Source organism: Haliotis rufescens, unplaced genomic scaffold (genome assembly GCF_023055435.1).
Source record: "Haliotis rufescens isolate VD_foot unplaced genomic scaffold, xgHalRufe1.0.p SCAF_11, whole genome shotgun sequence".
NCBI lineage: Eukaryota > Metazoa > Mollusca > Gastropoda > Lepetellida > Haliotidae > Haliotis > Haliotis rufescens.
Window position 1 is genome coordinate 5349252 of NW_025963791.1, and position 14098 is coordinate 5363349.

Genomic DNA, 14098 nt, shown 5'->3' on the forward strand with positions numbered 1-14098 from the left:
AGCAACAGCAAGAAGCAAACAAGGGAAAGGAGTAAGAGGCTGCATTCAATCGAGCAGCACAATTCTTAACACATGGGAGGCATTTCTGAGAATTGACGAGAACACGACGGAACTATTTAATTTCTTGGATGACCAAATTATTTCATTAGAATGTGTCGGCATAAACAAATTATATGCACTTACAGCAAACAGGTTCTGTGTAACAAAGGGCCACACTTTGTCCATGATCTGCATCCATGTTCAGATAAAGAAGCTGACACAAGACTCTTTTTGCACATGTCTAATGTTGCTAGGGTCATGGTAGGAATTTAATTCCGAGTTGACACCGATGTCATTGTCCTGGCCATTGCATTGTGTCTCATCTTTGGGTAGCTTTTGGAACTGGCAAACAATTCAGATATTTGGCTGTTGATGTTCTTGCCGGACTATATGGACCAGAGAAAGTCTGTACACTTCAGGCATTTCTTGCAATTACTTGCTGTGACCAGACATCTTGTGCAGGAAAAGGCACATAAAAACAGCGGGGGAACATGGAATGCGTATGATGAATCAACAGAGGCTTCCAATCTCATTGATGATGTACCAACCAAACAGGACGTGAAGAACATGATGCCAGTCATTCAGCGTCTTGTGGTCTTAAAGTATGACCGGGCCAGTATCTCTACAAGAGATGATGAGGCACACGAAGACTTATTCACTAAGAAAGGTAGAGCAATTGATTCCATTCCTTCTACATAATCTGCTTTGTATCAACATGTCAAAAGAGCTGCATTTCATGCTCGCCACTGGTTGGGACGAATTCTAGAGGCTGAAACAGATCTTCCAACACCAACTGAGAGAGAATAGGTAATGTCAGCGGCACAGGGTTATTAGCCTGTGGATCACACTACCACAAGCTTCCAAATCGTGGCGAAAGCTTAACAGATGTACTTGTACGTCTGAGACGGGGTGTAGACCAAGGTGTGACTGTGTTGTGGCACATTTGATTGGTACGCAACTTTGTAGTTGGGGTGACAACTGTGATCCCGTTTAATTGTTCCTAACCAACCAAAACCATTAGCCATTTATAGCATATTTCCATAATTTTTGTTCCTTAAATATTATATTATTTACCATATGAGTATATAATATTGGTGTAGTTAATTGACTTTGTTCAGCATGATGCTGTTTGTTTGTTGTTTAACGCCGCACTCAAAAATATTCAAGCCATATGACGGCGTTCTGTATAAATATTCCAGTCTTGACCAGACAATCCAGTGATTGACATGAGCATCGACCCACACAATTTAGATACGATGACATGCATCAACCAAGTCAGCGAGCCTGACCACCCGATCCTATTAGTTGCCTTTTACGACAAGCATAGTCGCCTTTTACGACAAGCATGAGTTTCTGAAGACCTATTCTACCTCGTATCTTCACTGGTACTTTCATTATGCACTTCTTTAAGATATGCCGAAAAAGAAAGAAATGCACTTTTTTTCACACCTTATATTACCTAAACCAACAGAAATAGTCTATTATGATAAAACTATTTACTTTAACAGTAACTTTGTGTTGTGTAAATATATTCAAAAAAATCATTTCATTCACTATATAGATCTATTTAGGTTGTGGGTCATGTTCACATGAGATAAACTTGAATATCATCCTCCATGGCGGCCATATTGGATTGTTTGGGTGGCCCCACACATCTGAGAATATTTGGAATACCATTACCTACAACTGTGCGAAGTGTCCTGCTTTTATCACAAAGTGCACACTTGATGGTATATCTGTCACGAAACGCCTCCACTGGTAGCTCTGTGTAGCGACTAGTCAATATCAAAATCATTTGTTTGGTTTGTTTTTGTTGTTGTTGTTTGTTTTTGTTTTGTTTTTTTGGTTGTTTTTTTGTGTTTGTTTTTGTTTTGGTTGTTTGTTTGTTTTCGTTGTTGTTTTGTTTTTGATGGGTTTTTTTAGGGCGGGGGGGTTGGAAACAGCACATAGATAGGTTACGTTACCGCAGCTGTAACAAGGTATAAATATGATAGCAACTAAAGTGATACACAACATCTCATGTCATAGCAGGGATCATAGTTGGTTGCCACAAGACACTAACCAGGTCAACGTGTTCTGCCCAACAGGGAAGGTACTGACATGAGCGAGTCCACAAACAAACTTCACCATGTTGGAAGGGGGACATGGAATGGAAGAGCACGAGGCAGGGGTAGAGGAAGAGGTGTGACGTACTCATTTGCCCAGGCGACCATCGAAGATGAATCGACCGAAGTCACTGGTGAGAAGGCACATTGCTGATACCGTGGGTTGATTTTTTGGAAACATTATCGGATTGTTGATACATACAGCTCGACTAATCGAATAGACATATGTGTCTTAACACTCTACATGCACGATGATTTGATTTGTCGTTGCTCATGATACCAATCACTGGATTGTGTGATCCAGACTTGAATATTTACAGGCCGCCGCCATACATATGCGAAAAATTGCTGATTGCAGCATTAAGACAGCGTACATTTATTCGTAGAAATATGGCGCTGTCAGAAGAGAGAGTACCCATGTGAAAATTAGTCCGCACGGATCAAGTCTTATCTCCCACATAATCTCTATAACACTATCCACGTATACACTTCTGGTAGTATCTTAAATCTTTGATGTTAGTGTCATATGTGGGGTGTGAGATCACCTGGGTTCCTCCGATACATTGGCACACACAAAACAGTGATAGGATGGGGATTTATTAGAGGCCACTCGGACTCAACACCTGGCCAGTTACCCTACTTATCAGGTAGGACAAGCTGTCAATCGCGGACTTTCTTTCAGCCATGACATGAAGTCCGATCCGGACTATCAGTCATCCGGACACTGTCTCCCATGGCAACGTCACTGGATTCCAAACGTTGATTAAACATGGACAAGACACCAACAATGACTATTTTGTTTCAGGAATGGAAGAACAGATAATCACAAGTTCGATATGTCTGATAAAGCCAACGATGTATACATCGCTATATAAGTGCAATAATCTTGAACGCGACGCTAAACGCAATTTCCCCTCACCTCACCTCACATCACCTCACCTCACATCACCTCACCTTCATCTTAATGTTAGGATTTGAACAAAATATCATAATACACGTTATGAGGCTATCACACACTCGCAGGTGTTTCATTAAAGCATGCATTATAGCATGCATGATGCCATAATGCACCAATATAACTACGATATTAATGTTTAACCTTACCAATTAGTGTTGATACTTTGGTTTGTTAATGGCTGACTCTGCATTTTACGAACTTTCAACAACCTTTCAACAATAAAGAAAATGACTGATATTTCAGTCCAGAGTGTAAGACGAGGTCTGACCCAGGGGGCGAGGGAGCTGTGTGAACGATACAATGGGGGTCCATGTTCCTGCTCTCGTCTCCACCACCAGAAGAAGGCCCCGTATGTGTGGCAGTACCTGGCCACCACTGGCGACTGGAGTCTCTTGTCAAACACGGAGATGGAACTTGTGGAGAGAGCGTTCTGTAACAATGAGGACAGTACAGTGGCTGAGGTGAGCTGGGTGGCACCGTGAATACATGTATTTTCACATATAACGTCATTTAACGTCATAGTTATTTGTTAATTGTATTAGAATAAAATATAAAGAAAACATATGACAGTGTAAACATTTATGATGACAGGCAGTATCATTTTTAGGCGACCGGGTCAAACAATAGACAGTGTTTAAGCAATTTTCCATTCTTGTGATATCCACGCAAAGGTATCTTCCCGAGGCACGAGAGTTAACTGACTTTAAAAGTCCAGTTTCCACCCTCGCCGAACTAGGCTGGAATTTCTGGGCTCGATCGTAGCGCCACCAGTGGTTATTACGAGTAATGTCCTTTCTATGCCTCTCCTATTGACCAATCAGATTCAACCTCTCGTATCACTTGCATTTGTGTCAAACAAAACGGTTGCGCCCAGTCAAGACGATCGATAATCAAGATCTATATTGTGATCAAACGAGTCATACATCGCGAAGTGCATCAAATCACGTGAGCACCTTGATTAAAAACATGATAAGATATAGAAAATATCTGTTGACAACGAGTTAGCGGTGCACATATTTGCAAATCCTGCAGTCGACCGAAATCTGCATGACACTTTACGAACCGGATTTCGATTTCAGTGCGCGATTTTGATTGGACTATGCATAGACTCGTTAGTCCAGCCAAAATGTAACTCCATAACACCAGCCTAGTTCAGCAAGGTTGGAAACTGGACTTTTATAGTCAGTTAACTCACTTGCCTCGGGGAGATGCGCAAAGGTGACAGGCATAATTGAATATTGTGAGGGACCTTTCAGTGACATCTCGACATTTGGAAACTAGTTTAATAAGCAAAATGTGTGATTCCTCGTTTTTCGTTTTATTAGGAGGATATTGCAAGAAGACGAGAGTGTCCCTTGCAGTCTTCCGAAAGTTCTACACTTCGTGCATTGACACAGTGATTCCCTCCTTTCAGGTCAAGTTATTTGGAAATATGAACTCAACAGAAGTGAACCTCGATAAAATACTTGATCCACCATCGAAAGCCTACAACAAATATAGTTTCCGGCGGCTGTCAACCCGGTCATATGTTGACGCCGGAAGTGACGCTATTTCTCGCTACACACAGTGGGTGTGGTACTGGAAGGACAACGATAGAGAGTGGGCGCCCTTTGTACCGGTAACGTTCATGGTCCATAAATGTTTCTTGATTATTATTTTTGTTTATATTTACAGATTAAAATAAAACATGCAGCAAAAAGAGTTTGGGTGATTCTGGCAGGTTAGGGCTGTGTTCCTGGCAACAAACCCGGGTACTCTCCCAATATCAGTCAACAGGTACCAAACCCGAGTCGGAGAACTTGGTACTTGGGATGCAAGCGTGCTATTTTTGAGGCGAAGTCCGCATATTTTCCGTTTTTTCCTGAATCATGTCAATCACATTAGTGTCAAAAGGGACCGAAAATTCAAAGATATAAATGATTTCATTGGATTTATCAAAAAGGACAAGATCAGGTTTGTTGGCCTGGATATGTCTGAGGCTGTATCCGGGCCTATTCCAAAGAATTTTGTATTTATCATTTTCCATGACGCCCTCAACATATTCTGGGTCGTACAATGGATTAATTTCTGGGTCAAAACCACAAGCTTGACAAAGACGGTAATAAAATGATCGCGCCACGCAATCAAGATGCTGTGTTAGTGCCAAAGCTGGGTAACCACTGACAATGTGTTGGACAGCCTCATTAATTTCATTGCATATTCTTTATATTTTAAATCACATTTTGATTCAACATCACATATTGACGGTTTCGAGTGGAAAGTGACTGTTCTTGAGCAGCAAACAGAAGGTCTTCTGTTTAACTTTTCATGCAAGCGAAGCAAAGGACTCTGCAGGGTTGCTGATTTTCTCAACACACAGTACATAAACTCTAGGAAGTGGTCGTTTAGATAACCACTCCATGAGAGGCCGATTTGATATGGCACTTTGTTTGGTTGACACTCATATCTGTACCGTACAGAAGCATCAACAAAATCAACACTGACATTGAGATTATGTCCCACATACTCGTTTAAGGAAACTGTGGAATGCCTTGTTTTCATAATGAGTCTTGACATGCTTCACAGGACAAATAAATGTGTGCAAAGTGCACAATACAATTCTAAGCTGAAAAGCCTCCACGTTAATCAGACCACGCCCTCCCATGATGATTGGGAAATATAAGCATAATATAAGGGAAGAGCAAGGGTGGTGGGATCTATTGTCTGACACAATATTCTTCGTGTGAGGGTGTCAATACCCTTAATGTCTTGTTTCGTCCAATCAACTTCACCAAAAGAACATAAAAGGACGGGTAGAGCAAACGTATTTGTGACTTTGACTTTATTGCGAGCGTTCAGCTCTGAAGTTCAGATTTCTGAAGTCTACATTTGTTCTCTGCCCGAAGTTTTTCCTTGATATGGGCAATTTTGAGTTTGTCCCTAACCTGCATTCCCAAGTATGTATAGGCCTGACCTTCCACGAGATGGTCCATAACTCCTCCCCCGTGTAAACTGACTGATCCTACCTCTTCTACCTTGCCACGTTTGAAATGAAGAATGCTGCATTTGTCGAGTCCAAGGGACATGCCGATACCGTTAGAAAAGGACTCGACAAGGAGAATATGTTTTCTTTGGTGTGGATCCTCCATTGGCAATGAGTTCAAGGTCATCCATGTAAAGGAGGTGAGAAAGGGGTGTTGGGCATCTGTACTGATGAGGTCCAGGATGATAGCCTCCCTCTTTGCTAAGAAAAAAGCTTAAAGGATTTAGTGACAAACAGACAAGGGAAGGACTAAAAGAAGCGCCCTGAAACATTCTTCTCCTAATAGAAACAGAAATGGGTTCTGAAGTCACCGCCTGCCCCTGCGAATACATCTCGAGTTGACCAGCAAATCATTAAAGACTTGAGTAAAACAAGTAGTCGCACGGGGAGGTCAATACATTCCATTGACTTCAAAATCTATTCGTGGGGTACAGAATCATAAGCTTTCCTGTAGCCTATGCAACACACTGTGAGGTTTTAGCCTCTTCAAGGATCATTTTCTGAACTAGCAACTGATCCTTACAACCCCAACATCACTTTCCGGTTCCTTTCTGCTCCATGTAAATAATGTCATTGGAAGCGCAGTATGATGACACAATGTCTGTAAGACACGCTGTGAAAATTTTGTATTGTGTATTAAGTAAAGAAATAGGGAATCACCTTCCTTTGGAAGAAGTATTGTTCGGCCTTTGTACTACCAAGGCGGATCATTCCCTGTAACCACAAGAGAATTTAAACAGTGAAGTAATGGTGTTTGGACACAAGGGAACAGTTTCCAAAATCGGTTAACTTTCGAATACCATCAAGCCCAGGCGCCGTATTAGATTTGGACTTTTTAGTTGCCTCTTTCAGGCAATCCGGTGTAATGAAACACAACAATGGTGACTGTATTTTGTCATGTACATTATTATTGTACTCTTCTATCCATGGTTCCTCGAGGTTGGGGCTGCCGGGTATAAATCACAACTTTTTCCAAATCCTTTCACTGGAATCCATGATGGATCTTTTCTCATCATTGCCCTAGTTGCATTTAATTGCCTGTAAAACTGTTTTTCATGAGATGTGAACAGTTAATGTTGTTTAATGAAATCATTTTTCTTATCCCAGTTTCTCTTTCTTTAGATCCAAACCTTTAACTTTCCCTTTAGAGAATCAAGAATTTGATCAAGTATCTTCTTTCTTGTTGTCTTGTCTTGTATGTTTTATTTTTTCCAAAGTGTATTTTATCGTTTTGACATTGATTGCCCTAAGGAACGTAATGTCAAGTTCTAGCCATGATACCGCTTTCCTTGTTTCATCTAATTTCTTTTTTCTTTGGATGATTTTGTTTATTACCCTTTTGTGGTTCCTTGTCTTTGGAAACTGTATGGAGGTCCTCCAATGTTCGAGCAGCAGCATACACTCAACAGTTAATGTCATGCAAAGAGCAGTCCGCATTGAGAGTATTAGAAATAATGTCATTCAATTTATCAAGTTGATTCAGTGGAAATGAATGGTTTAATTGTGTAATTGGCCCCCGTTTCCCAATCGGTAAATGACAGATTTTTTATTATAGTATGACATAAACAAAATATACAAAGGATCATCGGAAAGATCATTGACAGAAGAGGGGTCAGAATCGGTAGAAAACTCAAAATCGTCGAAGCCAGCAACAGGAATTTCATTTTGTAAGCATCAGGTAACTTAGCGAGAATCATGCGAACGTTCATTTGCAATTTCGGGCCTGCTACTGTTGGACTTAGGGTTCATGCAAAAGCGCCTGACGAGTGTTGGCAGTTAGCTCATCAGGTTCTCGGCGCATATATAATTTTAGTCGCTGGAGCTGGTCACCGATGTTTTGTTCTGGCAGGTATGCATACATCGGCATGGCTTTGTCCCAATGCAGCTTCAACAATTTGCCATTTACTAGAGGTAGTTCTGGCCACCCTGTTGCTTTCGCACTCTCAAGAAGTGTGGACTTCAGTTGTTGCCTCCCCCAGGGGCAAGTCCCATCTCCAGTTTGGTTGGTTTGTATACCGGAGGGAGGCTGACTGGGCTGCGGAGTTGTGAGATGAATTTCTTCTAGGCTTTCTGTAACCCAGGTTCTTCTTCTTATTAATTATTGCATTACATTACATAACATTATTATGACAGCGCTCAGCATTTGGAGGGTTAAACAGCGACTTGTCGGCTCGGAGTTACTATACTGTGTCTGCGGCATCTCAGTGGGCTAGCACTAAAAACCGACATAATGGACTACAACAGACACATACACACGTGCATGCACTGTGTAAGGCAAATTACCTTGAACGCGTCATTAAAGCCCTATTTCACCTCACCGAACTATCTTCATGCATCATGTTATCACATAGTCCATTTTCTACCATATATATTCTACCTTGTCTATGTTCAGATACATAATCTGTCTTCAGCCCGAGTTTCAGCTGACCCTGGAGACCAAGTACCTGGCAGGACAGGACACCTACCTCTACACTATCGGAGAACAGGAATACCGCCTGGACTTTACATCTCTGGTTCAGGTCAACAGGAAGTATCAAACTCGGAGGCCAGTCCACCGGAGACCAGTGTTTGTATCTCTTGATGACGCCCGACGCCGCCAGCAGACATGGTGAGACATCTGAGTCATCAGTGCATAACATGTAGGTTAAATTAGGTCTTCCACAGTGGACCGGTATTTGTGTCTGTTAATGGTGTCCGACAGTTCCACCAGACATCTCAGTCATAAGTGGGTTGCCTGTAGGGTCAAATAAGGCCAGTCCGACGTAGACCGGTGTTTATGTCCATGGACACTGTTATTGGACGTGGTGAGGTGAGGTGAAATACGGGTTTAACGTTGCGTCGAAGATTATTGCACTTATATAGCGACGTGCATGCACATGTTTGTGTGTGTGTGTTAGGCTGCTTGTACTACTCCGGACTGATGCCGATTTATAGTGCTAGCTCACTGAGATACCATGCCGCAGTTTAACATGAATACCCTACTCAGACACAGTATACTGACCCCGAGCCGACCAGTCCTTGTTTTAGCCCCTAAATGCCGAGTGCCAGACAGGGTAATAACCATCTTTTAACGTCTTTTGGTATGACGCGGTCGGGGATCGAACCCCGGACCTTCCGCACTCCGGGCGGACGCTCTACCATTAGACCATGGAGGCGGTCCTCATTATACGTGGTAAAGCATGTAACACCACTGTATGAATGTTGTTGGTTCCGTTTCTTGAAACCTTTACTGTAGTAACCCTACTCTTGAACATTGCCTTGCGTAGATCGTAATATTAACGTCATGCAGTGTTACGTACACTTCCAATATATTCAACTTCCAACGTTATATCCAATGTTATATTTGGGTTAAGAAAACGTGTCTGTCGTGCCTGCCTTTCACAGCTTACAGGACAATTATTCAGTTCCAGTTTATTGATGTCCCCGGCGGCAGTCATGACATCTTACGTCCCTTCGAAGTGGACACCGCTTGACCGTTACCAGGAGAGTGAAATGGTTGACCTTCCATCAAGTTCTGATGAATATTCTACAGTGATGGCATCCATCAACAAAACGCTATCATCGAACAAGTGTAAAGTAAAGCATGTATACAGACTGCAGAATGCTTTACTGTTGCATAATTACAGCAGGTACAGTGCTGTTTGACTCAGATTAGGCTACTTGTGTTTAAATCGCTTTATGTGTATTTTGCTGGCTGTAAAATGAAATAAGTTAGCAACTGCCCTTATGCCATCTCCTGATGTCGTCATCATCCAAAACAGCTGTGATAACCTCAATATTTATACGTTACACAGTTTGAGCATTTCGAGTTATGGTACTGATTGAAGTGTTGTATCTTATCACCATTTATGTACTGACTTGTTTCAGTATGAAGAAGACACTTCATATGTCTCATGGCACGGACACCATAGATGAGCGACAACTCTTTCACGGCACAGACACCAGAGACGTGGTCAACAACATCTGCATCAACAACTTCGACTTCAGAGTCAGCGGGAAGAATGCCACAAAGTATGGCAAGGGGGCATATTTTGCCCGGGACGCAAAGTATAGTCACAGCTACACCACAGGCAGAGACAGGTACATGTTCCTGGCCCGAGTTCTTGTGGGGAAATACACACTGGGAGACAGCAGCTACACGAGGCCGCCACCAAGAAAGGGCCACGTGCTACATGATTCTTGTGTAAACGACGAGAAGAACCCGTCAATATTTGTTATATTTGAGAGGAATCAGTGCTACCCTGAGTACCTTGTCGAGTACAGAGATGGAACTGTTGATGAGTCCAGTTCTGTAAACAGACAATATAGTGGAAGTGCACCATCCCCTGCCAGTGCGCCAGTCCAGACTATTAATCGCGGTATCACTGTACAGTCAACACCAACAGCCCCACCTCGTCCAAAACGACCCGCTGTTGTAATGCCAGCATCAACCTCCTACAGCTCCAACAATCAACATCAGGTCAACCCCGGGCTGATCTTCACAGGTAACACCTCCACACACGGTCAGGCATATCGGAGGACATCACCTGCAGCATCAGTTTCATCAAACTCCAACAACCAACATCAACACCAACCAACACCATCACAACCAACACCAACACCTGCAGCATCAGTTTCATCAAACTCCAACAACCCACCTCGGCCAAAACGACCCGCTGTTGTAATGCCAGCATCAACCTCCTACAGCTCCAACAATCAACATCAGGTCAACCCCGGGCTGATCTTCACAGGTAACACCTCCACACCCGGTCAGGCATATCAGAGAACATCACCTGCAGCATCAGCTTCATCAAACTCCAACAACCAACATCAGATCAGTCTGGGACTGGGCTCCACAAGTGACACCTCCACACACGGTCAGGCATATCAGAGAACATCACCTGCAGCATCAGCTTCATCAAACTCCAACAACCAACATCAGATCAGTCTGGGACTGGGCTCCACAAGTGACACCTCCACACACAGTCAGGCATATCAGAGAACATCACCTGCAGCATCAGCTTCATCAAACTCCAACAACCAACATCAGATCAGTCTGGGACTGGGCTCCACAAGTGACACCTCCACACACAGTCAGGCATATCAGAGAACATCACCTGCAGCATCAGCTTCTTACAGCTCCAACAACCAACATCAGGACAACTCAGGGCTGATCTTCACAGGTAACACCTCCACACACGGTCAGGCATATCAGAGAATATCACCTGCAGCATCAGCTTCATCAAACTCCAACAACCAACATCAGATCAGTCTGGGACTGAGCTCCACAAGTGGCACCCCCACACACAGTCAGGCATATCAGAAAACATCACCTGGAAACTCTAGATCCACAATCAACATCGACACCTTAACACGAGCTCCAGTCAAAAGACCTACCAAGTTACTGGGTGATGACGATATCCGAGCGGCAGTTACAGCAGCTTACAGATACACATCCGCTAGTCAGGAAAGACCAATACCTCAGAATAGTCTCCACGCGAAAAAGAATATATGCAAAATAATGTAATTGTAGAGTATTATGTCATAATCATGTGTTAATGAAACCTCATAAGTCGTTGATGGCAAGTCAGACTGTAACAATTTGTCTTCATAGTTCAAATTCTTGACCGATCCTTTTCTTTGGTTTGGGCCAAAACTTTACAGCTAGTTTACTTTTGAATCGGTTCATAACAGTTGTGTATAATTTAGATGAAACGGAGCATTTTTCAGTGACCGTCAATATGAATTACACCAGGCGTTTGAGAACTTGTTGACACATGGACAGAGAACGTTTTCAAATCAAGGAGTAGGAGGTGGTGCAAGAGGAGAGGTTGTCGTGGTTGAATCGAGAGTGTCACAAAATAGCTATAAAATGTAGACTTGCCTGGAACAAACCCTCTTTTGAAATCATGTTATCTGGTGTCAAATAACATGTAAAAAAGAAAGCATTTGAGACCCAGTAAATGTAACCATGTGCCGGCATGTCGACTTATCCGGTTTCTACTTGGTAATTTGACTTGAGGACCAAGTGGACCAACTGACTGATATACATCATGGCTTGTTGTACGGGGAGACTTAATGGATCGGGTGGTCAGGTCATTGTTGGTCGGCGGATCCTGGCCCGGATACTCACGGGGGACAATGTGTGCAGGCAATCTAGCTTCTCTTATTGGGTACATGAACTTAATGTATCGGTGACTTTGTTTGTTTGTTGTTTTACGCAGCCAATTGACGGCGGTCTGTAAATAATCGAGTCTTGACAAGACAATCCAATACATATCATGACCATCGATCCACGCAAGTGGGATACGATGGCATGCATCAACCAAGTCTGGCCACCCGATTCCGTCAGTCGCCTCTTACAAGCATAGAGGTCTCTTACGACAAGCATCGGTTCCTGAAGACCTATTCTAACCGGGATCTTCAAGGGTCGATCGGTTCTTGGATGATAACTTGTGTGACCCGACGGCGTGGATCGATGCTCGGAATATCAATCTCTAGCTTTTCTAGTGCAGAGTCGATTATTTACATGCTGCATAAACAAATATCGTAGAGGGCGAGTCGTGGCATAAATATTCTGCTGATAATGCAAGGTCATGACATACTTGCATTCAGTAAAGAATCATCTATCGTATTGTCTGTTTCCAATATTCTCAATATTCCTTTCGTGTTTAGCGTGTACTGTTTAGAGACAACCTTAACAACTGTATGTAATCGTTATACAGTTAAGGCAAGCGTGATCAAATGGAAGCGGTTTGTTGTATTGGTCAGTTTGGTATCAGTTTGGCCATAAAACAACAACCGTAATACAACTCATGAATCTGAATCTAAATATAAATTACATTGTACGTCCAAATATATAGTATGTACATTTCATTCTTTGTTAAAAAGTTCTAATATTCTAATATTTAGAAACATGTCGATGTATTTGTGGTATTCAAAACTTTAAAGGAAATAATGTATGTAAATTAGTCTAATACTCAACATTGTATAATTGTACATTGTACTATAGATCTACTGTGGCCTCAGTACAGAAATAAAACAACAATCGAATGTGATGTAAATCATCAGGTGTACCTCATTTCTGACAATGTTCTTCCAGTGTTGTTCCAAAGAAGGGTTACATGTTTGTAAAAGTACACGATGCTCACCCTCATAGACATTTAAACAGAAGATGTGGCACCGGTCGGCTGACTGAGAATATTCCCCTACACATTACTAAGCAGGCTGGCACGAGTCTTTGGCAATACGTTTCAGTGAAGTGTGGTTTTCAAAGAAAGGGTAACTTACAGTTAGCATGGAGTCACCTGGAGTTACCATGAGGTGTCTGGAGCTACCAGGAAGTCACCTGGAGTTACCATGATCATGAGCTGTCTGGAGTTACTAGGAAGTCACCTGTAGTTACCATGAGGTGCCTGGAGCTACCAGGAAGTCACCTGGAGTGACCAGGAAGTGCATGGAGCTACCAGAAAGTCAACTAGAGTTACCATGAGGCACCTGGAGTTACCAGGAAGACACCTGGAGTTAGCAAGAGGTGGCTGGAGTTACCAGGAAGTCACCTAGAGTTACCATGACGTGCCTGGAATTACCACGAGGCACCTCGGGTTACCAGAAAGACACCTGGAGTGACCAGGAAGTGCATGGAGCTACCAGAAAGTCACCTGCAGTTACCATGAGGCACTTGGAGTTACCAGGAAGTCACCCGGAGTAACCAAGAGGTGCCTGGAGTTACAAGGAAGTCACCTTGAGTTACCATGAGGTGCCTGGGGTTACCATGAGGCACCTGGAGTTACCAGGAAGACACCTGGAGTTACAATGGGGTGCCTGGAGTTCCCAGGAAGTTGCCTGGAGTTACCATGAGGTGCCTGTAGTTACCATGAGGTGCCTGGAGCTACCAGTAAGTCACCTGTAGTTATCATGAGGTGCCTGGAGCTACCAGGAAGTCACCTTGAGTTACCATGAGGTGCCTGGGGTTACCATGAGGCACCTGGAGTT

General features: G+C 43.0%; 1 protein-coding gene across 1 annotated transcript in view; it reads left to right on the forward strand.

Annotated features, from left to right (window-relative positions):
- LOC124134302 overlaps positions 1-13161 on the forward strand; it is a 38165-nt gene extending 25004 nt beyond the window's left edge. The window contains exons 8-14 of the mRNA XM_048392854.1: positions 489-641; positions 2127-2278; positions 3346-3563; positions 4517-4720; positions 8536-8732; positions 9529-9753; positions 9992-13161. Of these exons, the coding sequence (XP_048248811.1) occupies positions 489-641; positions 2127-2278; positions 3346-3563; positions 4517-4720; positions 8536-8732; positions 9529-9753; positions 9992-11630 (2788 nt within the window). The 3' untranslated portion in view covers positions 11631-13161. The remainder of the gene's footprint in view (positions 1-488; positions 642-2126; positions 2279-3345; positions 3564-4516; positions 4721-8535; positions 8733-9528; positions 9754-9991) is intronic.
- The last annotated feature ends 937 nt before the right edge of the window (positions 13162-14098 follow it).